Source organism: Trachurus japonicus, chromosome 8, assembly GCF_045865225.1.
Source record: "Trachurus japonicus isolate A0001 chromosome 8, Traja_1.0".
NCBI lineage: Eukaryota > Metazoa > Chordata > Actinopteri > Carangiformes > Carangidae > Trachurus > Trachurus japonicus.
The window spans coordinates 6,897,948-6,923,547 of NC_140914.1; the positions used below are offsets into that span (position 1 = coordinate 6,897,948).

Genomic DNA, 25,600 nt, shown 5'->3' on the forward strand with positions numbered 1-25,600 from the left:
TTTTAGGGGTCAGGGTTTCCTTCTTTGACAAACACAGCTTGTGTTCAATAGTATAAAAAAAAAAAGCAGACCTGAAAGTAACGAGTACTTTTCAGCCTTCCTAGAAATTAACTTGAGTAAAAGTAAAAATATTTGTCTTGGAAATGTATTCAATTAAGGGTAATAAGTACCAAAGAAATCTAATACTCAAGTAAAGTACAAATCCTCTGGATATGTACTTAAGTACAGTACTCAAGTAAATTTACTCCGTAACTGTCCACCACTGCGAGTACCTTTGTTCTTTTTAGTTAATAGAAACCTCGCCTGGCTATTTCTTTATATGATTTAGAGTTCACATTTATAGTTGCCCCCCCCCCCCTCAGCTTTAATCCTGTGCTCCCCAGTCCTCTGGAGGCTGCTGAAATGTGCACAAGCACCCATTCCTCCTCAGATTGCCTTTGCCCTGCCGTTATCTCTCCCTGCTGCTCGGTTGGCAGCGCCAACGCCTCGGAGGCGCCGAGGTCTGACCAGACAGGCGAGGAACATTCTGGTTTTCAGTTTTTATCTCCCTCCTTACACGTCAACAGGCTGATAAAGGAGGAGGAGGAGGAGGAGGGAGGAAGGGGGGAAGGTTGCGTTTGAAATACTGAAGCAAAAGCTCATATCGGCTGTTGTTGAGGAACAATGAAAACCCAGAGCAGTGCACAGACAACAGAGTGGTTCACCTGAGTGAGGAGTCGCTGCTGCTGCTAACAACACAAACTAATGGTCCGCTTCATTTGTTTGATCAGGGTGTTTTTTCTTTTGTTTCCGTTCTATTCACATGGTGAGAAATTGTGTCTTTTATTATTATTATTATTATTATTATTATTAGGCATCTCATTCTTAAGTGCCTCCTTCCTCTGCAACATCGAGCCACGAAGCATCGGAAGCATCATGAGGACGTTCCCATTGTGTCAGGGAGGGGGCGACAGAATGAGGATGCTGCACTGCTCCATTTAGCTGTGCATAAATGGAACTCTTTCAGTGTGATCCAGTCTAATTCATACGCTTGGTAGTGTTTTGTTTTTGTTTTTTTATTTAACCGAAACTTCGACATGCATGATTAACTTACTAACATGTCGGTTATGTACCTGTGCGCAAACTAAGTGCAGCTTGTGTCTCCTGAGTAGAGAGAAGTAGCTCCACTAATAATCACTGAGTCTCAGTCTTTGTCTCGTCGTATTTACGTGTCTTATCTGTTTCTCTCAGCGGAGGTGCAGAGTGAGATTGAGCGTATCTTTGAGCTGGCCCGCACCCTGCAGCTGGTCGCTCTGGACGCAGACACCATCAACCACCCCTCCCAGCTGGCCAAGACCTCCCTCGCTCCCATCATTGTCTATATCAAAATAGCTTCACCTAAGGTAATGCAACAGACAGACAAACTCCAAATTACAATGTTATAAATCCACTGTATGTGTGTGTGTGTGTGTGTGTGTCTGTGAAAAGGATGAAACCAACTGCAGACTACAGACTCCACCGGTCGTCGAAGAGCCCACGGGATTTCTGTTGTTTTGCTTTTGTCCCTTTTTAATTGTGATGAAATTACAGCAGCGTGCATCTGTGCATCGTCACAGTTAAATGTTGACACAGTGCTGTTCTCTCCCCGCAGGTCCTGCAGAGACTCATTAAATCCAGAGGGAAGTCCCAGGCTAAACACCTAAATGTGCAGATGGTGGCAGCAGACAAGCTGGCTCAGTGCCCACCGGTGAGTTCCTCCTCCATGAGCCAGTTGCTGTGAATCGGTTGGGACAAACACCAGAAACAACAACACTGGGTTATTATAGTTAACTAAAACTAGCAGTGAAAAAATAATTTAGTGAACTGAAATAAAAATGACACATTTTCCAATGAACAATGCAAAACTTACTAGAAACTAAAGTGAATTGCAGATAACATCAGCTTAGTTTTAGTTTCCTTAGAGAAGAAAACGCCACAGCTCAATATGGCGCGACTTCATACGACCCACAGGTAGATGAGAGTGAATGTAATATGATGAGGACTGATGGGAACATTTATGGGATGCAACTAAAAGGGGGAAACCACACAAATTTGGAAGTTCATCTTCAGAAGTCTCACAGAGGGAGCTATGAGTTGATTTCACATTTGGACTGGAGAAGCAGGATACCTGCAAGTCAGATATTATTACAATAAAAAATTACAAATCAAGGAGGAGAAGGAATGCAACTTGATCTCTATATTTCATGATGCATACAAAAAAAAGATAACAAAAGGTTGGTCTCAAGAATATACGAAAGTATACAAGCCTCTAAAAAGCATTCTACGACAACCATAAAGCAAAGATGGGAGAGGGAGTCAGAAACGCAAATAATGGTTGGAAATATGTGAGACACAAGCAACCACTGCAAACTCAAAATCGTTAAGACAGTTTGGCTGGAAGAATGTAGTGAGATTTTTCATAACTCCTAAGATAACAGCACTGCAAACAGGCTCACAGAGCCAAGGCCTGTGTGGAACCTCTATGGCTAACCACTTTCATGTTTTTTGGGCCTGTCCAAAAATCCAGTCATTCTGGAGGGAGGTGTCAACTGAGATGAATAAAATAATAGGGGTGGATCTAGGTTTCTCTTTTATTAATTTATATCTCTGTAAAACCCCAGAAACAGTCACACATAAGGACAAATACTTATTGAAAATTCTTCTGGCAAGTAGCAGAAAAGCTGTAACTAGAAAATGGTTGTAACTAGATCCCCCAACATTGGCCCAGTGGCATGGAATCATTCAAGAAATGTATTATATGGAGAGACTTACTTTTGTTTTAAGACTTCAGTTGGAGAAATGTACTGAACGCTGGGAAAAATGGATTGTGTATGCACCTTAAATAGGATGGCATTATACCAAAATGTATGTATTGTATATGTGTAAAAAAAATATTGTGACTTTAACTGTGCCCATGATAATCTCATGTTCCTTTTACATGGAAAAGAATAAATAAAAAGTAAAAAGAAAAAGAAAAAAAGAAGTCTCACAGAGGCGTTCTCCTAAAAGCTGGACGAAATAAAAACTAGTCAATTCCTCAAAAATAAAAAATAAACTAAACTACAACTGCTCAATCACCTGTTGAACTTAAACTGAACTGAAATAAAAAATCAAACTGAAAAAGTAAATAAAAATAAAAACTAATGAAAACGTTAAAACTACAATAACCTTGCAGCAGCAACAACAGTTAACTCGGTCCTTCCTGTCTCTGTGCAGGAGTTGTTTGACATCATCCTGGACGAGAACCAGCTGGAGGACGCCTGCGAGCACCTGGCCGACTACCTGGAGGCGTACTGGAAGGCCACGCACCCCCCGAGCAGCAACCCCCCCAACCCTCTGCTCAACCGCACCATGGCCACGGCCGCGCTGGCCGCCTCGCCCGAGCCCGTCTCCAACCTGCAGGTACAGGTGCTCACCTCCCTGCGCAGGAACATGGATCTGTGGCCGGACTTGGACGGTGCTGTGGCCCGAGACGGCAAAGAGGAAGAACACGCTCTCTGAAGCCCAGCACACACACAGAGAGGAGGCAGAGGAGGACGGGGGGGTTATAGGGGAGGGGAGGGGGGGGGGGGGAGACTCTGGCAACTCAACCTCAATCCAAACCCAGCAGCCTGAAGGAGCCCTGTTGATGCTGTATATAGAAACACAACACAGATGCACATTCACACAAACACAAGAGTTGAGCCGCACACGAACAGCAACTGCAAATAAAACCACCTAGAGTTTTTTTGTTTTGTTTGTTTTTTGGTAACACTTTACTTGAATAGGTATTCATAAGATTGACATAAAACATTAACACAGCAAAGTTGACATTATTTGAGATGTCCTTGTTATGAGAACTTGACATAATTTTTAAAGTTTGGCAATTAGGTCTGCTATGACAGTTTAAATTGTCTTTATGTCAAGTTGTCAGAATAAAAACATCTCAAACAATGTCAACTTTGCATTAAAAGTGACATAACTTACCGAATGACACTTAACGACAGCTGTCATAAGTATTCATTGATGTTTATGACAGCTGTTATGTCATGGTTATGACAGTGTTAGGTCAATCTTATGAATACCTATTCAAGTAAAGTGTTACCGTTTTTTTGTTTTTTTCTTAGCCGCTATTTCTTCCCCTGTGAGAGCAGCTCCAGTCAAACCACACTGGACTTAAACAATGACTGATACGGCCCCTCGCCCTTCGCCCCTCACCCCTCCCCTCTTCTCATTCACTGTAATCAAGAGTAAACTCCTATTTGCTGCCTCCTCCGTGCCCTCTTTAGCCCCGTGGCCTCGTTTCTCCATCACATTTCTCTCATTTTCTCTGGGAGGCTGAATCCAGTTTGCCGTCCTACTCCTACTCCTCCTCCTCCTCCTCCGTGTTGCCATGGTACCGCCCCTGAAAACAGCAAGTCATGTCCGCCTCTTCCAACAGAAAATGCCTAGTTTGGTGGAGGCTGCTGCTGCTGCTGCTGCTAACACTGTGTCCACTTTAATCTAATCTCCTTTCCTAATAATTTTAACTGCAAAGTACTAATCAAGATTCAAGATTGACCTCAGTTTTCAGTTATGATGATCAAAGATGTTTATCTTTAACACTATGGCAACAAAAAGTTGGGTAAAAACTTCTATTCTTCTATTATTATTTCTCTACGTTTTTATATTTATTACAGCGGCAACAAAAATAATCTAACAAATCCATTTTTATATCTTAATAATAAACATAAAATTATGAAATACTTTGATTAATTACTAATAGTTGTCATAGTGATCCCTCTGCTTATGGTCTGGACCCATGAGGTCAGTCGGCCAGCAGGTGGCGCTGCTGCAGAGTCGATGTTCACTAACGGCTCCGTGTGTGTTTCAGTCTGCAGCCTCAACTCACCTGTGTGACTTTATTGTGTAACAACTGTTTGTTATTGTGTGTGTGTGTGTGTGTGTACAAACCTCAAGTGTGTGTGTGTGTGTGTATGTGTGTGTGTGTGCAGGGCCGTTGCTAGGAATTCTGGGGCCCCTGAAAGAATACTAAAGTGGGCCTCTGACTTTTCCACTTTTTTTCTTAGACTACGTATGTATTATCATTTTTTATTTAGCCTACTTTGTTTTGATGCTAATGCAGCATTACTATGAGTACTAGTCAGGGTCTTATGCAGAATAATTCAGTCATACAAAGATTTAGCCTGACAAGCCAGACTATATCATTAACATGTCTAGTCTGGCAACGACCGGTAGACCTCGGCTCAATCCAGGGGGCGGGATGAAGGCTGTCTTTCAAACTGCCTCTGCACCAATAGGGTAGTGCTACGACCAATCAGAGCGAAGAGCAGGATGATGTTAGCCTGACAAGCCAATTAAAATGTGTGTCATCATCGCGTTAAGCCCGCCCAACGACTCTCTAAACAGATAGAGCGCTGTGATTGGTGAACACAAACGGTGTTCGAGACTCAAAAAGTTCCTATGGCTCGTTTCTAGACCCACCTACGAAGCAAATAGATTTGCTGCCGCTAGGGTGCGTCTAGATTTCTAGGCTAACAAAGATTAGACTACTGGGGTTTTTTATGGGCCCTACTGGCCCCAAGAATTATCATCACCTTTCTCCCCTATACAACGGCCCTGTATGTGTGTGTGGCGAACAGTTTTCACCACCGCAGGTTCTTCAGCTGCAGTTTGAGTCTGTGTTTTGTACTAATCCTTCACTAACCACTCACACTTTGCTCTGCTGTTTGTGTCTCTGCATGGTTTGTCGTGTGGCGTGGCGTTGGCGGTGGCGTTGGCTGCCTACAGGGGCCGTACATGGTGCACGGCGAGCAGCAGAAGCGGGAGGGGCCCCTGACAGAGTCCGGCCCCCTCCACCACCACGACTACCAGAGCGAGCTGGGAGGAGGGAAGCCCCACCACCAGCAGCAGCAGCAGCAGCAGCAGCAGCAGACGTACCTGCGCTCCTCTCGCGGCCAGCTCCGAGGAGGGAGTGGGCGGGGCCTGTCGCGACAAGACACCTTCGACTCGGAGACGCAGGGCAGCCGCGACTCCGCCTACACCGAGGCCGGCGACTCCTGCATGGACATTGAGACCGACCCCTACGAAGAGCCCGAGCCGTACCGAGGCGGTGGCGGTGGTGGGGGGGGAAGCCGCCTCCACCTGGCGCAGCATCACCACGGCGGCCGACAGGCGTCCTGGGAAGACGAGGGCGCCGACGAGCCGGACCAAGAGAACCTGAACCACCCTCCTCCGATGCCGACGAGCCGCGAGTCGCAGCAGCAGCAGCCGCACGGAAGAGCCAAGCTGAGGGAGCGCTACTGCCAGGAGCCGGTGGACACGACGACGGGGGCCAACATGAGCCGCAACAAGAATCAGGACGACTGGGGGAGAGACGTCTACATCCGCTGAGCACGCATCATCATCATCATCACCACAGAGGCAGCGAGCTCCCGGACGGACATGAGGACGGAGGGACATGTGGGGAGGGGGAGGGAAGGGCGTCCACACTGCAAAAACTCAAAATCTTTCCAAGAATATTTGTCTTATTTCTTGTCAAAATGTCTCATTTCTAGTCAAAACTTAATCTCTTTCCACTTAAAATAAGACTCGTCACCTAAGATTAACTTGTTTTTAGATCATTTTCAATTGAAATAAGTAGAAAAATCTGCCAGTGAAAGCAAGTTTTTTGTGCTTGTGTAGCCGATGTTCGTATCTGGCCCTCTGCGTTGTGTTTCTCACGGTCTGCTCTAGGTGGGGTTCGAACCCTGGTCTCCTGCACGGCAGGCGACGATGCTAACCGCTTCGCCAAGAGGTTGACAATTGCTTGACATGTTGGTTAGCACGTCCTTTATGGGTGGAGTGAGTGCACATCCATTACACTTGTAATAAGAAAGAGAAACTTGCTCCACTATCAGATTTTTCTACTTATTTCAAGTGAAAATATGCTTGAAAGAAGTAAAAAAGTGTCTAAAAACAAGCTACTTTTTACGTGATGAGTCATTCGTTTTGACTAGAAATCTAGACGCACCCTAGCGGCAGCAAATATATTTGCTCCGTAGGTCAGTCTAGAAACGAGCCATAGCCGTGTTCACCAATCACAGCGCACTATCTGTTTAGAGAGTCGTTGGGCGGGCTTAACGCGATGACGACATAGGCTACTTACGACGGTGAAAAACATGACAAGATGGCTTTGGCAAAGGAATCATTTGAATCTGCGTTGGCATCAACTTTGAAAGAATTTAACTTCTTTAAAAGTTGAGCAAGAAACTGCACTGAAGTCATTCATTTCGAAGAAGGATGTATTTGGTGTTTTGCCGACGGGATATGGGAAAAGTTTAATCTACCGACGTCATCCTGCTCTTTGCTCTGATTGGTCGTAGCGCTACCCTATTGCGTGCAGAGGCAGTTTGAAAGACAGCCTTCATCCAGCCCCCTGGATTGAGCCGAGGTCTACCGGTCGTTGCCAGACTAGACATGTTAATGATATAGACTGGCTTGTCAGGCTAGGTTTTTTGTGCTTGTAATAAGAAAGAAAAACTTGCTCCACTATCAGATTTTTCTACTTATTTCAAGTGAAAATACCCATGAAATAAGTAAAAAGTGTCTAAAAACAAGCTACTTTTTATGTGATGAGTCTTATTTTAGGTATAATCAGATTCGTTTTGACTAGAAATAAGACAAATATTCTTGGTAAGATTTAGAGTTTTTGCAGTGCAGATCTGCAGATCTTGGGTTCAGAAGGAACTGACGTCTGGGGTTTGGGGCCACGCCGGTCAGGCCGACAGATTAAACCTGTTTACATCCCAGTACCTACAATGTAAAGAAACACATCGACTGCCAGACGCCATCCTCATCAAGTTCTTCTTGCAATTCAATTTATTTATGTTTAGAGAAATAATATTGGTCTGTTTTTTGTTCCTTATGTTTAATACTGCATGAATATCATGGATTTCTCTACTGACAGCACGAGGACAGTAAAAAATTTGTTGCGATTGTGAATCTCTGATTGTGATCTGATCTGTGCGACTCGGTCTCTCCTTCAGTTGTAGAGTAGAGGCTACGAAGGCCGGGGGAGCTGTAGTCCGTCACGTCCGTCACGTCTGTCCGTCCGTCCTCTGCGGTCTTAAACAGGGTCTAACGACGTCACCGTCCCCGTGTGTGTACAGTGTCAGGGTTCTTCTCCTTCTTTACCTTAATCTCGCTCTGTGCTTTGGGATTTCAGGGTGAGATGCAGAGGTCACGATGATGAGTCTCTTCGCCTCCACGCTCGTATCACCCAGACCTTAAAAAAAAGCTGGTGGAGAAGTCGCCATATTTCAACATGAAAACTTAAAACCGTCGTTGCTACGCTCATGTCGGCAAAGAAAACACTCCAAAGACGTTTACTTCCTCTTCTTCTTCCTCTTCTTCTTCTTCTTCTTCCTCCCTGAGCTGGTTCAGCGCGTCTGAGCCAGTCCTCCCAGTTTTTTTGTTTCTCCCCCTTTTCACTCGTTCTCTGGCGGTTTTCTGACGCGGTCGTCACAGTCGTGGTCGTGTGAACGAAGTGTCCTGCCTTAGTCACTTCCCCCCACCCCCCGATCCTATGAAAAAAAAAACACCCTTAAGTCAAGAAAACTCCAATCACAAGTGCCGGAAACGTCTCACCAAGCCATGTCCACCACTGCCGCGGTGGGATGTCTTAACTACTGTTACACTCGTTTTCATACCAGAGCTGAGTCCAGACTCAGAGGCCCAAACCAGGATCAGACGGTGATGGTCCGACTCAGGCTGCGTTACGTTATGATGTCACAGCCGAGATGAGTTGGTAACAAGTGGGAGCTCTGTTTTAGTTTTTGCACCTGAGAGCAACAACACAACAACAACACATCTCTACAGGTGGAAGCTGCACAACCCTGTCAGTTTGACTCGTTTAATGACACAAAAACAAGATGAAGAGGCTGATAAACTCTTTAATGTTGCACTTTTAGTCTCGGATGCGGGGCGGCCATCTTGGATTGTGACCTCAGGGTTATTTAGAGTGGATGAGAGCGTCTCATGGGTGTCACCTTCGCAGGGATTGGGCCAATAACATCAAACCTGGCCGTCACTGAGCTTAAACACACGAGTCATCCACCATTTTTCTGTCTACAGGAACTGATGAAATGTCTTCAAGACGAAAACTAAGTCCAGTTGACTTGATTCAGTTGCCTAGAGACGCCTTTGACCTGGACAAATGAGAAGTTGCACAGCCAGGGCTACCGAAGTTCCTCTGAGTTTTTTCAAAATTTCCACTTCTAGGATTTGTCTCTGGTGACGCAGTCGAATGGGAACTGAAAAGCTGAATTCAACTTCTGGGTTTTGCAAAGTCTGGCTGCTGTCGCCTAGCAACATGTGACGTTTTGCATTATTGGTTGTAACAGTTGTGCTCAATATTTAGATTTAGATGCGTCTCTCTGACACACAATGAATCCTGGGATACGGTTTGTTTCGTCACAAAGGATCAACCCATTTGCAACCTTTACAACACGACTTTTGTCCACCTGAGGTTTTCAAGTCTCTGTTGTTTACCGTCATTACCCGTCAGGCAGTGCATCCTGGGATAGATTCATAGGTTTATAAGTAATGAAGGATCCACAGGCCTCTGAACCATGTGACCTCTGACCCTGGACTCAGCTCCGCCTGCGTGTCTCTCGGTGTCGCTGTGCCCACGCTGTCGCTCCAGCACGTCGCTCATCTCGTTTCTTTTGTTTTGTTTTTGTTTCTTTGCACCAGTTCCGTCTTCGTCTGTTTATCAGGGCTAATTGTTATATAACGAGTTCCTTGTGTGTGTGCGCGTGTGTGTGTGTGTGTGTGTGGTTTACTCACTCACTCCCGACCTCCGCCTGAACAGCTTAGAGCTCGTCTGTTATTAAACAACACCACTCTCTTCTTACTCTTGATTTCAGACTGAATTCGTGTTGTTTTTTCCTGTGCAATTTAATTTAATTTTTCTTTTTTTTAAAAAAACCTTTGATTCTTGTGAGGTAGTGAGAGGAGAATCCGGTCGGTGGTGGTGGTGGTTGGTGTTGGGGGTGGGGGGGGGTGGGATTTGGGGGCGGTATAGGATCAGCCTTGGTCTTTTACGCAGTTATCTATAATGGAGAATCCATGAATGTCTTTGGTGGGCTGCCTCGGCCCGCCCCGTCTTCAGTTGAATAAATAAATATTAAATGATGATCAGTAAATAATGTTATTGTTGCGTTATCGCAATTGTTAAAACTATGAGATAACATGTATCATTGGTGCCTGACTGTAGCTACATTTTGCTTTTTCTGCCTTTCATTTTTAATCTGTGGATAAATTCGTATTTTAATTAAAAATTTAACCAGAAAATGCTGTTTGTCACTGGTGATGTCATCTCTCTGCACTGCATCTCAAGCTGCATGTGCATGTTTGAGACTTTAAGAAGCAACACAGTGGATTGATCTTCTTTTCCAGGTTTTATCTTCATTATTTCAACCTGTAGAACACAAGAAAAGATGATAAACCACCCAACCTGCACATGCAAAACTTGAGCAAACATCAAGCTGTTGATTTCTCATCACAGCGACTCTTCTGAGAAACTATAGGGGGACATTTTCTCTTTGTTTCCTCATTGTTGTCAACAGGTTCAAATGCCTCCTCTGAGGTTGCAGCATGTTAAACTCACACCTGCCAGGTCTGAAACAAAGATGCAGTAAAAAAAAAACTGGCGCTGACTCCAGGATGTGGTTTTCATTTTAAATTTCTCGCTGTCAGTGTCATTTTAGCTATTATATATCTGCAGCAAAGGAAGTGAGACGGTGGTTTTCATGCTGACGCTCAAACGTGAGAGTTGTTGTTGTCTGACGGAGGCCGCTGCAGAAGTGAGAGGGGCCCAGTGTGTTACTTTAAATTAACATCCTGTAAAAAGTGACAGAAACTCAGTTTACGGGACCAGAGAAGCTGAGTCAGAATTACTAATATAATCTGTTATTAAACTCTTAAATGACACATTTTTACTTTAATTAATAGTAACAACATGTTCTTTAAACATCAGAACTATGTAGAATGACCTCCTCTTCTTACAGGGTGTTATTATTGTAGGTGTACATGGATGTTTAGATTTATTTCAGATAAAATCCTCATGATTCACAGATTTATTGTGGTGAAAGTTAAAACATGTAATACATGCACCAATATGAAAATACTCCACTAAAAAGTGCAGTTAATGCAGTATTTTCATGTTAGTGCAGCACAAGTACAAGGTAGTATGACATGGTAATACTAAAACTGAAGTACAAGTGAAGCTAGGAAATACTTTAGAAGAATAAAATCTATAACAATGAAATGTGAAAAATTCCAGCTAAGGTATAAATACAGATAGGCCTACATGGATATAAATATAGCCAATATAAATGTTTGAAATTAGAAAACAATCTAAACTAAATATTTCCATTACTTAAAGTTTAGAAACAACACACATCTGGCTCTGTACTGTATTGATTCAAACATCAAATCACAGCAGAGAATTCATCCATAATTAGTGGTGGTAATAATAGTGTTATTGGTGTTGAGGGGGTAATTAGGGGGAAATCCCGGTGGAAAGTTCTTTAAATTCGCAGTTTTACTTTCTGTTGGATCAGGACAATTAAAGTTCCCGTGACACAGGGAGGGGAGGGAGAGAGAATAAACACACTAGCTGTTTCGCTTCCTCTTTCCATACATGGAATAAACATGCACGTGCGTCACCAGATGCTTTTGATGTTCAGGGAACTCTTCAGAAAACTTTGTACTCAGCTCGTTTTATTTGTTTACTTTAGTTTGTTTGCTTTGAAGTTCATTATTAGGGGTAATATTGTAATATTACAAGTGGGGTGGGCAGAGGACAAATAACCAGCAGGTGTTTTATTTCACATTGGTGCTAAAAAATGACAAACAGAATTGATTTATGGAAAATATTATTACTTAAATGACTTAAGTGCATTTAAGTTTGTGTTATTTGAGGTAATTTCGGTTCTATATTTAATCTACAGTGTCTATTACCTTAAATAAAAACACATCAGGTGACGTCCTCACCTGTCCGCCTGCGCTGACCTACTAGAATTGAGATTTTTCCCACGGTACGTGAACGCAGCGTCGACTGAAAACCCCCAGACTTTCCCGGAGCTCCGCCTCCTCAGGTCGGACTGAAGCTGATATTAGCGGAGGGAGTCGAGCCGGTGAGACATCCAGCTGTTCACACACAGACACACACACACGGAGCAGGATTACTCACTTACCTGAACACACACACACCTGTTGGACATGGGCTTCATGCTGACTAAGATGCTGGCTGTGTTCGGAGACAAAGGTGAGACACAAACTCTCGCGTTGTTTTATTAGAGTCTTCTTTTGTCAGGCTCTTTTTAATAACCAGCTTGAACTAGTCAGTTTAAGTTGATTTTATTGAGATTAAACTCTAAATAACTCATTTTCTGTTGTTTTTCCACAATATATTGTTTTGATATTTTCCATTTTAACGTTTAATATCTTTATAAAATTACTTTTTTTAATATTCAAACTGACTTAAAGTTAAAGTTCTCAGAAGAAAGTGTTGTTTTCCCAGGTATTTCAGGCATGTTGTGATGTAATGACTGTACTGTACAGTCTGGTCTGGTGTACCTGTCTCTATCTTATCTGTGTGTCCTCTGTGGTTTAAACCAATTATGCAACAACTCAAGATAAGACCCAAGTGAGAAACCAACCAACTTTCTCTTCTTCTTTTTCTTCTTTTTTTAACTTTTCCTGCAGAACACAAAGTCATTGTTGTGGGTTTGGACAACGCAGGGAAGACGACCGTCCTCTATCAGTTGTAAGTGCTTTGACCTCAGCCGTGTCACATTGTCTTATATTATATATCATCGTCTGTCCTCCTCCTGCATGTCTCTCATGTCTCTGCTTAATTGTTTGTCTCGTCCAGTTTGACCAAAGAGGCCGTCCACACGTCACCCACCATCGGCAGCAACGTGGAGGAGATCATCGTCCGCAACACACACTTCCTGGTCTGGGACATCGGAGGACAGGAGAGTCTCAGAGCCACCTGGAACACGTACTACAACAACACAGAGGTAAGAAAGACGACCGACCGGTCACTGTCATCAGCAGCACATCTGTCCACAGTCTAACAGCACAGCAGCAGCACATCTGTCCACAGTGTAACAGCACAGCAGCAGCACCATGAACAAGATAGTGAAGCTGAACATGGTCAAAAAAGTCAGAAACACCATTCTTCTGAAGGTTTAAACACTCGACATTTGAGTTTTTGCTCTTTTATTTCACCCAAAATGTGAAAAAAAAAATCCCTTTTTTAAGTTTTAATCAGGAATAAGTCAAAATTCAACAGATTTAGATAAGAGTCGACAGTGAAAGTTGTGAAGTCTGAAGACAGAAAGAGAAAGTATAGATGTTTACGTGCGACCTGCTGCATATTAACCTTCACTGTCTCCTCACTATCACCGTCACTGTGCTGCTGCTGCTGCTGCTGCTTGTACTGATAAAGTCTGTAAACTGGCACTGTTACATAAGTGTTTATTATAAAGTACTAGATATGTGTGCTTCTGTGTGTTAATAGTTGTGTGTCTGCTGTGTTTGTGTAGATTGTCATCGTGGTGGTGGACAGCACCGACCGAGAGCGACTGACTCTGACCAAAGAGGAGCTGCACCAGATGCTCGCACACGAGGTAGAGGACACCACTGATTATTACTACATGGTTATATTATTTTATATTGATTCGTTTATATCACCTCAGCTCTGTATTGACATTTAATATACAGTGCTGACATTTCAGACTGACCTTAAACTCACCAGACATTACCTCGTTAACTTTTTTATTTGCATATTTATTTAAAATGTCATCATATCATGGTATAAAGACATACATTTATGTATGTATTTCTCTCTATTCTTATCTTATTATTATTTAACGTAATGTAATGATAAAGTATGTGATTCTGATTTAATGTAGTTAGAAGCAACTAATGATAAATTACATTATAATGAAGCAGATGTAAATTATCAATCAAGCGTTATTTATATAGACCCTTTCATACAAGCCAAAATGAATCAAAGTGTTTCACAAACAACTGAACGTAGAAATAACAATAATATATGAACAGTTATATGATATAAAAAGAGTTAAATCAGTAAAGGGATATTAATAGCACTACAATAATGATTGAACAGCACTTATAATAATAGAAGATAAAAAGGTAAAGAGAAATAGAGATACAAATAGAGGAGTAGAAATAATGAAATGTAACAAAAACAAGTATAAATACTAATGTGATTAACTAAAAAAGAAAATTACATTAAAGCCTGATAACAACTTTGTTTTTACCAGATTATTTGTTCATTAGTTGATTACAGTTCTTGACAGATGCTTTAATAAACACACATCTGTCCTTACAGCTATATAATAGTGTGTTTTATGTTGCACATTCATGAATTCATGAATAATTTATCAGTTTATAAGTTATAAGTATGTTTTTAAATCATGAATAAAAGACAGAATGATCAGGAAAAATGTGTTAAAATATTTTATTTTCTCTGTTTTATGACTTAATTCATCTGGATGTCATCAGACTAACTCATCACGTTAGTTCAGCTTCTCTGACGTGAAACCGTTTCTGTGTTTCTGTGAAACCGCCCATCTCCAGGTTTCATCACACACGCCTGGTTTTTTTAACTCGTACGTTGCGCAACAACTCACAAACCCGTGACGCGTCGTGATGAGGAAGTCTCTGCGTCGAGCGTGTGACTCAGCGCGTTGATATGTGTTTTTCCTGCTGAGGCTGCTGTTCTTTGTTCAGAGGAATGTGACGTAGGGTTTTTTTTTTCCACAGTGAAATATGTATGTAGGCTATGTACTGTACGTATGTGTAATCTGATCTGTTGTTTTTGTTGCTGTGGTAACGTGCAGGAGCTGCAGAGCGCCGCCATCCTCGTCCTCGCCAACAAGCAGGACGTGAAAGGTTCGATGACGGCGGCCGAGATCTCCCAGTGCCTCACGCTCAACAACATCAAAACACATCCGTGGCACGTCCAGGGCTGCTGCGCCCTGACAGGAGAAGGGTGAGTCACACACACACACAGACACACACACTCACACACTTTCTCTGCCTCCGTTCATTGTTGTGCATGAGTCAGGAAAGAAAACAGCTGTGTAAACATCTGTCTCCCTCTCTAGTCTTCCTGCCAGTCTGGACTGGATGAGGTCACGGGTCGTGGCGAACTGAGACGGCGACCGTTGGAGATGGGGATGGGGGGGCATCGAACTCCCCGAAACTGAGCCAAACGAAGTCCAGTCGCCATGGTGATTGATTTACAGTGTTAAAAGGCGGATTCCTGTGAAGATGACACCTGTGATAGAGACACACCTGCACGCCGTCCTGGGGGCGGAGCCACAGAGACACAGCTGGGTGGTCTGAGAGCAGGTGGACGCCACGTTCACCGGACAAAAACAAGGTTTAGGAATCAGACTTTTCTCTCTATTTGAGTTTTTATTGTTTCCTGCAGAAGCTCGTGTGTCGACGTTTCCACACACTCTTCTGTTTTTTACTCATCAAGTGACAGAAATTCCTCAACTTCATTAAGTAATTAGCTGCACTGAATAATCCAACCAACGACCTGAACATGTTGTTCTTCCTCATGGTATGTAAACCGTGCCCTCATGTTTCCCAGAAGCCTTTGTGTGGAATGATAACGATCTCATTCTGACCTCTGATCAGTGATTGCGTGTCACTGACGACTTCCTTTCCACACCAGCCTGAACATCCGTTCAGCTGCCTGAGGAAACTGTGTTGAACAGCTCAGCTGCCTGAAGAATCAAACTGTGTTTAATGCCAAAGAACAAACAGAGCAAAGATCTGTTGTAATTTATTTTTTAACAAAAAGGCTCTTGCTGTATTTGTTGTATTTACAGAAAACGAGCTGGCTGCTAATGACTTTTTGTCTTTATTTAAAATGTACATATTTTATTTTTTTCTATGAATAAATCTTATTATTGTACAAAAAAAGTGGGGTGAATGTGTCATCTGTATTATTCTGTTATTGTGCTGCAGCTACTGTACAGGAGAAATCCTAGTGCATTGTATATAGATTATTTAGATGTTTTTAAATCATTTCTTCTCCATGTTTGTTATTTCACCATTGGAGCCTAAATCTTTTTTTTTTTTTTTACAAATTGATTAATTGATTGATTGAATGTCTTACTGAACTGTCCTGCTTCTAATGTTGTCCTTATAAGACACTGTTCAATAACAACAATCATGGCCACAAGGCTGAGCTCATAGTTTAAGAACTTTACAAAATACAGTAAAAAACATGAAAACCACTCAATTTCCTTTAAAATTTGAACATAACTTTCTCTGATTTTACATTCAAGTGTTTTCTAGAAATCCTGCTAAAACAAAACCTCCTCTTCACATTGTCTTTTGAGAACTTTGTGAACGGCCAATGGGCCAAAACCGGCCCAGCAGAGAGTCCAATCCGGCCCTCAGGATGAATTTACCAAGTGTGAAAATTACATAGAAGACAGAAGAGGCAGAATATTGTTGAAATTGCACATATTTTTATCAAGAAATTCCAGGTTATTCATAATATGTTTTGTAAAAGGATACCGTGGCCCATTAACTGTAAACATCTTAATAATGTACTAAAACAAAGGGTGAAGTAAAACTAAACTTACAGCAGCGTTACGGTGATGATTTCACGTGGTTCTGTAAAATGTTCATGGACGTAGGTATCCTTGACATAAAAGTCATATTTTCCCAGGGGGCATCCGGATTTGAACCGGAGACCTCTTGATCTGCAGTCAAATGCTCTACCACTGAGCTATACCCCCGCGCGGTTTCTCTATGGCGAAATAAGACTATTGATACCATGATGTGACATATGAGAACTGGGGTTTTATATATTATATTGCATTGGTGTTTGCTCCGTGTTAACTCTGTATTACCACCGTGTTACTCTCTGTTCCTGTAGACGTGTTACCGTGTTTTATGAACGGTCGCTGTATAAGCGCGTGTCTAACGTGCAGTGCCTCACTGTGACCGCTAGGGGGAAACCTTTCTGCTGCCGCCCTTATATGGTTACAACCATTTACAACAACAGTCACTGTGTAAAAGTATCCTATTAGTTGCCTATATCACGTTTTTGAAGTCCAGTTTGTGTCCAAACTCGGGCTGCCAGGTCTGGGAGACAAAAGCAGCCAAACAGCAACTCAATATGCCCATAAAAACCCATATGTTGCATCCAATAGCATTGCTATAATTGCAAAATATACTATAATATCTATAAAAGTCCTAAAAAAAAAAGCCTTATGTAAGCTAATTTACAATATATCACCAGAAGTTAAAATATATTATGGAAAACCTTACTTTAGCTCAGACATTCACAATACTTTATTCATATACTTACAGTAAATACGTACCAGTGCAGGCCCAAGCCTCCATGGTGCCCTAAGCAAGATTTGATTTTGTTTTGTCATAATGAATAGTTGTGAACATTAATTTGCTGTAATCCATTGCCAATCATTTCAGTGATAGGAGGTGTAATGTATGTATTACATTACCTGAGGCCTCACCACAACCAGCTGGATAGCTCACTGACTTTGGATTGGTGTAATCATGATTAGGAATTGTTTTGTGTCATTATTACTAAGTATTATCAAGAGGTGTGATGTAATGTATTAGTGGAGGTGAGGTGAAGACATCCAGCTGGAGAGAGCTGTGGGTTACATCACTGACTTTGGCCTGGGGTTCAAACTCCATATGGTCACTACTGTCTCTCACTGAATCAATGCGGGATGCTCAGTGCAGCTCAGTGAACTCACAGTCTCTCGTTCCTAAATCAACAGTTTATCCTCTCCCAGAATCCAAGATAAAGATTTGGAGGAATGTGCATGAACTCACCATTCATAGTTGCTCTTGGGGCGCCCCCTGGTGGTCAAGGGGCCCTAAGCAGGTGCTCAGTTTGTTAAGGCCTTGAACACAACAGGTGTTGTAGAATTTTCCAACTCCGCAACACAATCTGACTCCCCCAGTCGGAGCTATTGTGGGGGGAGTCAGATTTTGTTGGATGAAAATAGGGACTTGTATTTCCTGTTGTCAGTGTTTACAATTTACTTACTAAATAATTAGAAGTAGCAGGCTACAGATACATCAGCTGATTGAATTTTGGTGAGTGTGACATGTCTTTATGTTACTTTATTCTATATTTTGTCGAGTCCCTGTTTAAACGGATAAACAATAGTTTAAAACAATAAGGACAAAATTATGGTAATTATGTTAAAAAATCAAATTAAAATCTATTAGTGCTGCTAGTACCAATAGTAGTACAATCTGAAGTTACATTCACAGTTGTTGGTTGTTGTTTTTTTTACCAATTATTGTGATACTGTTTTTTCTTCTTGTCAGAAAAACTTTCAAAAACCACTTTAATGACTTAAAATTAATGATTAATGAATTTAAATTACTCAGTTTGCCTGATCATCAGTATAAAGTCTGGAGGTTTTTCAGTTGCTTTTTTTAAAATAATAATAAATGACTTGAATTAATAAATATCACCACAAATAATAATGTATTCATTTCAACACCACTGCAATCATATTGTGTTTGTTTTTGCATCTTATTGAGGGACAAAACAGCACGAGTATATTAAAATATTATTTTAATAATGACCAAATTATTATCACAACAACCCAGTTGGTCATTGACAAGAAAAAAGCTACATGTCGGATTCGTTACACCACGGCACAGCGGCGTTTCACTTTCATTAAATAAAAAACTGTAGAAAAGTCACTGACAGGTATTAGTTTACAGACCAATGACTCGTTACAAAAATAAAACAGTTAAAGAGGCTGATGACAGCCAAGACATAATATGTCAATCTCTGATCTTGATCAACATGATGCATAGACTCGTCCCTTCGCTCCTCAGCTCGGTGGATGGGAGGAACAGACGAATGAGAGTTGAGCATTTTCTGCTGAATACTGATGTGAGCGTCGGCCTGTGTGGAGAGAGGCCGACATTCTTTGGTGTGTTGTCATGACAGGTGGGACAGAGCCGGCGGAGGAAGCGTCCCGTTCATGGACGAGGTCAGAGGTCAGATGTCAGTCCGCGACCTCTCCGGTGTCCCACTTGGTTTTGGGTTCCTGCCACCACTCGGCCAGAAACGACTCCTCGTAGTCTCCCATCCCCTCGAACTCAGAGTCTGGGTTTTCTGGGGGAGCGGCGCCCACTTCTTCTGGACTCACCAAATCCTGAAAGTTAGAACGAAGAAAAAAGAAACACTGTTAAAGTGATAGTTCACCCAAAATTCTAATTTCTCATTACTCATTATCTACTCACCCTCATGTCGACTAAGAGCTGTGAGAATTTTCAGAGTCCTCTGTTCCTTCTCTGAGTTACGGGGGGTCCACGCAGCAGTATTTGTCCATATAATGGTTGTCAATGGATACCAACTTTCTTCGCAACAAAAAGACACACCAAAAAACATCCAAATACCTCCATAGTGCTCGTCTGTAATGTCCCTCTTGTATTGAAGCCCCGACATGAGAAATTGTTCCGAAAAAAATGAAATAAGTCTATGTTTTAAGCTTGTTTGTAGCGGAAGCTCCCAGTGTCTCTGTTCACTGCTCTATCGGCGGAACAATTTCTCATGTCGGGGCTTCAATACCAGAGGGACATTACATACGAGCACTATGGAGGTATTTGGACGTTTTTTGGTGTGTCTTTTTGGACGAAGAAAGTTGGTATCCATTGACAACCATTACAACCACATACCATGGACAAATACTGCTGCACGGACACCCCCCCCCCCCCCCCGTAACTCAGAGAAGGAACGGAGGACTCTGAAAATTCTCACAGCTCTTAGTCGACATGAGGGTGAGTAGATAATGAGTGAAATTTTAATTTTGGGTGAACTATCCCTTTAAGCAAACAAGCGTTTTATCATCTGACTTCAACAATCCGGCAAAGTTGATGGTTTTTCCTGCTTGTAGCAATAAATCAGTGGAGCCTGTACTTCAGCCTTCCTCCCCCCTCCCAGACTGGGGTGGGAGGGGCTGACCTGAGTTAAATAGATGTGGCTCAGCCTCAGTGGCCAACACCTCCCAGCCACATACCACACACTGCTGGCTGGAAAACATAACCCCCCCTTTCCCTCCCCTCCTCTCTCTCTGTTTTCTCTTCCTCACCCACTCTTCCTCCCTCTCTCTTTCATCCCCAGAGACTTTTTTTCTTGGGCTCCTTCCCATAACCTGAATAGCAGCTTTAATCCTTCAAAGTAAAAGTGTATAACCCCAAATACATCACGGATGTTTTGATAGGTTTTTTTTTTTTTTTTTAAGTGTAATTTATACAAGATTAAACTTCAGCTTGGAGTTGAAGAAAAAAGCAAATCTAAAATGCAGGTGCTGAGTCCGAGGAAGTTAGACAAGGCAAAATATATATAATAAATATATTTATTCAAGGGCTACATATTAGTATTTTCTATTATATTCTATATTAATATGTAGCCCATGAATAAATACAATAAATATATTTTCTATTTCGGGAGAAGACAGTGTTGTTGGTATCTCAGTTGGACCAGCTCCACTAGATCAGGGGTGTCAAACGTGCAGGATGAATTTGCCAAGTGTGAAAATTACATAGAAGACAGAAGAGGCAGGATATTGTTGAAATTGTACATGTTTTTTTATCAATAAATTTCAGGTTGTTCATAATATTTTTTGTAAAATGATAGTCCATTAAGTGTAAACATCTTAATAATGTATCAAAACAAAGAGAAAAATACAAAGTTCTTTTTATTTATAGGTTAATATGCTGTTATTTTACTGGTCCGGCCCACTTGAGGTCATATTGCACTGTGAACCTCTGAGGTCATGACCTGCTTCCTGTGTATTTGCATCACCGACAGAAACAAGGTACAGTACCTCATCATCTGTTTGTAGGTAGTTCAGTGCAAACTCCAGCATCTCCTTCTGTTTGGTCGTCTCGTTAAAATACCTCAGGGCTTCCTGAAAGACAAACGTGGAGCAGCAGCTGAGATCAAACCAGCCTGTAACAGGTTTATGACGCTGCACTGAGCAGCAGCGACGTGGCCTGTTGTCTGGAAGCTTTAATGTGTTTACACTGATACCACATTTATTTAAGACTGTGGCACCTTCAAGGCAAAAAAAAAGGTTTATGGGCCAGTTCAAAGCTGGAACTCTGTAGCTGCCAGCTCTAGTCTACACCCAGCAAAAAAGACAGGAAAATAGTATATGAGTTTATAATTACCACCTCTAGATTGTGTTCATTTTCAGGCCAAGACCACTTTATGCTTGTATTTTTATGCCTTGGTTTATTATAGCCAGTGTGAACTTGGCTGACGCTTTGTGTCTCCTCTAAACAATCCAAGCTGTGTCGCTATAGTCTGGAAGCACAAATGGATGAAAGATAAACAACACATCTTAACTCACAGGCCGAGGCTGGAAGTCCTTCTCCTGCAGGCCCCACTGCTCCCGGTAGAAGCGGTAGTACGCTACGTTTTGCAGCATCACCTGGTCTTTGGGGTCAAACAGCATGTAACTGGCTGCACACGGAGCAGCGTTCTTCACATCGTTCACTGCGAAGGAACAACAACAACAAAACGACCCAGGTCACATAAACGCATCACGCAGCATCCTGTGAAAAAAGCCTTCAACCTGGAGCCGTCGTCACACACTGCAAAAACTCAAAATCTTACCAAGAATATTTGTCTTATTTCTAGTCAAAATGTCTCATTTCTGGTCAAAACAAATCTCATTCTACTTAAAATAAGACTCATCACATTAAAAAGCAGCTTGTTTTTAGACACTTTTTACTTCTTTCAAGCATATTTTCACTTGAAATAAGTAGAAAAATCTGATAGTGTAGCAAGTTTTTCTTTCTTATTACAAGCACAAAGAACTTCCTTTCACTGGCAGATTTTTCTACTTATTTTAAGTGAAAATTAGTTTGAAACAAGTGAAAATGATCTAAAAACAAGTTCATTTTTAGGTGAAGAGTCTTATTTTAAGTGGAAAGAGATTAGTTTTGACTAGAAATGAGACAAATTTTCTTGGAAAGATTTTGAGTTTTTACAGTGCAGTCCTTACATTTATAATAGGAAAACTGGAGGTAGTGATACATGGTGGCCACAAACTTCTCCACAAAGAAGCCCCCGACGCTGGGAGTCAGGTGCTCCTCGCATTTCACCTTACACTTCAGCACATCGGTGTAGAGATCTGTGGAGACAGCAGCACAAAGACACAACACTTTTTATTCTTTATTATCCACAACAACATGTTGCAAAAACCACAAGAATCCAAACAAATTCATTTTAGGTTCTTGCAGAAACTGGTGGATTTTTTTGATACGACATCTTAAAAGGCTGCCAGTGGAGCACGTCCAGTCCAGATTTCATCTTATCCAGGATCAGAGTTTTTACATATCAAGATCCTCTGGTATTTTGTGTTGTGAACTTTGCTCCAACTTCTCTCCACTCACCTGCCAGCGTGGGGTAGAAGTCCTTGAACTCCAGGATCTCGTACGAGCCCTCGCAGCCGGCCGAGCACAGGCTGTAGACCTCGAAGTACTGCGTGATGGCCTGCTCCATGTGCCGGGCGCTGGCGCTGTAGTCTCCAGTGTTGTAGAGCGTCACGCTCTTCAGGAACACACTCTGGGTGGGGGAGAGGCTGAATGTGAATTAACGATGTGAGTGACACTGAGCGGAGAAAGACGACGGCGCTGGGTATACGAACCTCGTAGGGCTGCTCCTCGTGGTCGATGAGATACTCCTCCACGTCAAACAGGGTCTTGTAGTAGTTCATGTTCTTGGTCAGGTAGGGGTCAGTGGGGTTCTTCTTCAGGAAGGTGTGGGCTGCTGAGATGGCCTTCTCCACGTTGTTGGCCTGTGGAGGAGGAGCAGATGGTGTCAGAGCTTTTCTCTCTCTGCTCACTGCTCCCTGTATGTTTGTATATCCAGTAGTAGCACAGGGCTCCAGACACTCTTCTTACAGTTAGGCCACAGTGGCCCCCTAACGTCAAATTTTAGGAAATTTCTAAATCGACTTGCAAAGCCAATATTCACATTTCCTTTTCATTCATGATCCTCACACACATCGGCCTGACACCTGTAATGACAGATCACCACTTTGACGTTTCACCAGTGTTACCAAATTGACCCAATCTGTTCCCTTCCTCCATCCTTCTTTCTTTCCTTCCTTTCTCTCTTCCTTCTTTCCACAATCCTTTTTCTCTTCCTTCCCTCCGTCCTTACTTCTTCTTCCTTCTTCTTTTGATCCAATTGACCCTCCATCTTTCTTTCCTTCCTTTTCCCCTTCCTTCTTACCTTCATTCTTTCCCTTTCTTCCTTCCTTTTTGACCCAATCTGTTCCCTCCCTCCATCTATCTTTCCTTCTTTTTTCCCTTCCATCTTTCCTCCCATCTTCCCCTTTGTCCTTCCTTCCTTCCTTCTTTCCCTTCGTCCTTCCTGTCTTCCTTCCTTCCTTGACCCACGTTAACAACAGGAAGGTTAAAAAAAGAAAATGCAACTTTACTGGTTGCAAATGCGCAGCTAGATGAAAAATGTACTTGCACTGTCTCAAATTTTAGGGGCAAACTGCCTCCATTCAGGGCCAGTCTGGAGCCCTGTAGCTACATGACGTCTGACCCCTTCACTCCAACAGCTACTAACATGTAGATCACAGATGTTACGGCTCTAACTTGGTTTTATATTCAGGTATGTGGCAAAGAAACTAAACATGGCCTGAAGGATGAAATAAATTTAGGAGGTTCATTAAAAAACAGTCAGATATCTTCTTAAACAACCTTCTGAAGCTGATAACTGAAAAATCTTCATGACCTCTGGTTCTAACAAACATCCAGGAGCCGATTAAAGGTTTCAGACAAAGAGTTTTGAAGTGGTTGATGTCAACAACACATCAACTATCTGAAGTTCAACTGAGTTAAAGGCCTCTGAGGTTGCCTTTCCCCTTCATTACACCTTTAATTTGGAGGATTATTAGGGCCAAATGTGATTTTTGAAAATGGAATTCTAGAATGTTTATAAAATTCTAGATTTTTTTCATAGAATTCGAGATTGTTTTTCAACGGAATTCTAGAACTCTCAGAATGACATCTGTCCTTGATCCTACAACAGAGTTCTACACCCCAGATGTGACCAGAGGTGATTTTACGCACAACTTTAAGACGAGTTCAATCATTCTATGCCTCGTCAGCACGCACACGCACACACACACGATGACTGCGTGGAGGTGTGTGCGTGTGTGTGTGTGTCTGGCGGAGCAGAATAAGGGGATTGTTTCGGGGGAACACTGGGAGAGACGTGGCACATGCTCAACTCCTGCCCGGTCTGCAGAGCGCGGGGGGGCAACAAAGCAGCTGAGGAGGATCTGACTGAGCTCCAACACCAGACAGACACTGAGCAGAAGTTTCCAGAGTCGAAGTGAGACTGCGGACACTTCTGATGAGTGTGTGCGCTCAGTTCATTCACACCACCACCACCACCACTACCTCCGCGGCCTGTGTCCGGTGTCCGGTGTCCCTGCGCTCCTCCCCCGGCCGCCCTCTATAACGGGCAGCTCGCGCTCTGGCTACACAACAATAACTCCATCACATTTCTGTCTCACCCACTTTTAACGCGAGTTGACGGTCACCGTGTCACATGGAATAAGTTCTGTGTAACTACGCGCTGCAGCCGCTGCCTCAAACTTCAGTAGCCTACCGGGGGCCTACTTTTCCTTTGCGCACCGCGTCACAGCCCCGTTGCGCTCACCTGGTAGTACGCATACTGGATGTACCGGTACGGGATCCTCTGGTCGAAGTCCTCCAGTAGATCCCTGCGGGGGTACGACAGGTTAAACACCGGGAACCCCGCCTTGCACTTCTTGAGGCACGCAGCCCTCAGGAGGATGTGGCGCACGACGCGGAGGCTGCTGTCGGCGAACAGCGAGTCGTTGTCCCGGGACACCGAGCTGCAGTTGCGGCTGCAGAACGACTCGCTGTCCCGCAGCAGCCGGTGGAGCCGCAGGCTGAGCTCCAGGAACTTGATGCTCTCCTTCCAGTTCTGCGCCCCGTACTGCTCCAGCGCGTAGTTGTACGCCGACTCCAGCGGCATGATGTCCTTCTGAGGGAAACTTTTGAAGCTGTACTTCTCATACTGAGCCTCCACCGGGACCGGGAGCAGCACCGGGATGAGGAAGGCCAGGCACAGGCTTTTCAGGAGCATCGTCGGTCGCCTCCGCCGGCTCCAGCGGGAGTCTGTTCTTGTTTTGAATGGATCTGGAAGCTTCCTCCTCCTCCTCCTTCTTCAGCACGGGTTGCTCATGTCTGCCTGCACGTAGGCTGCGAAGGCGGCGCAGAGCTGGACGCACAAAACAACAACTTCTGGTCGTGACTTTCAAAGTAAAGCTCCGCCTCTTTACGCTAGAAGAACCACAACATGCACTGTTATGATTTTAATCACTGTCGCCATCAGCACACCGATGCAACTGAGCGTGAAAATTCCTCACGAGAAAAAACATGTCTGTGTTTGTTTGTTTTTCACATCAGTTAAATAAACACCCATCTTGTGACT

The 25,600-nt window shown here is 42.9% G+C and overlaps 3 protein-coding genes and 1 non-coding gene across 6 annotated transcripts in view; 2 read left to right on the plus strand and 2 right to left on the minus strand.

The window, feature by feature from the left end:
• cacnb1 (calcium channel, voltage-dependent, beta 1 subunit) overlaps window positions 1-6,589 on the plus strand; it is a 40,454-nt gene extending 33,865 nt beyond the window's left edge. Inside the window, exons 11-14 of one of the 3 annotated variants that reach the window (XM_085783498.1) lie at window positions 1,231-1,382; window positions 1,631-1,726; window positions 3,235-3,420; window positions 5,788-6,589. In XM_085783498.1, coding sequence (XP_085639624.1) covers window positions 1,231-1,382; window positions 1,631-1,726; window positions 3,235-3,420; window positions 5,788-6,390 — 1,037 coding nt within the window. In that variant the 3' untranslated portion in view covers window positions 6,391-6,589. Of the gene's footprint in view, window positions 1-1,230; window positions 1,383-1,630; window positions 1,727-3,234; window positions 3,754-5,787 lie in introns of those variants that run through there. The other 2 variants (XM_085783497.1, XM_085783496.1) reach the window with 2 other exon arrangements.
• A 5,563-nt stretch (window positions 6,590-12,152) lies between these two features.
• Window positions 12,153-15,957, plus strand: arl5c (ADP-ribosylation factor-like 5C). Its single transcript, XM_085785369.1, has 6 exons — window positions 12,153-12,310; window positions 12,751-12,811; window positions 12,920-13,067; window positions 13,596-13,679; window positions 14,919-15,070; window positions 15,186-15,957. Exons 1-6 carry the CDS (start codon window positions 12,265-12,267, stop codon window positions 15,232-15,234), a joined length of 540 nt encoding a protein of 179 aa, XP_085641495.1. The 5' UTR covers window positions 12,153-12,264; the 3' UTR covers window positions 15,235-15,957.
• Window positions 15,958-16,769: 812 nt separating this feature from the next.
• Window positions 16,770-16,841, minus strand: trnac-gca (transfer RNA cysteine (anticodon GCA)). Its single transcript has one exon. It is a non-coding gene; the product is annotated as a tRNA-Cys (tRNA).
• A 1,809-nt stretch (window positions 16,842-18,650) lies between these two features.
• Window positions 18,651-25,366, minus strand: p3h4 (prolyl 3-hydroxylase family member 4 (inactive)). Its single transcript, XM_085783475.1, has 7 exons — window positions 24,800-25,366; window positions 22,764-22,913; window positions 22,510-22,681; window positions 22,119-22,247; window positions 21,462-21,607; window positions 20,934-21,017; window positions 18,651-19,259 (listed from the first exon to the last, which is right to left on the minus strand). The coding sequence occupies exons 1-7, from the start codon at window positions 25,250-25,252 to the stop codon at window positions 19,110-19,112; spliced, it is 1,284 nt and encodes a 427-aa protein (XP_085639601.1). The 5' UTR covers window positions 25,253-25,366; the 3' UTR covers window positions 18,651-19,109.
• Between the last annotated feature and the right edge of the window lie 234 nt (window positions 25,367-25,600).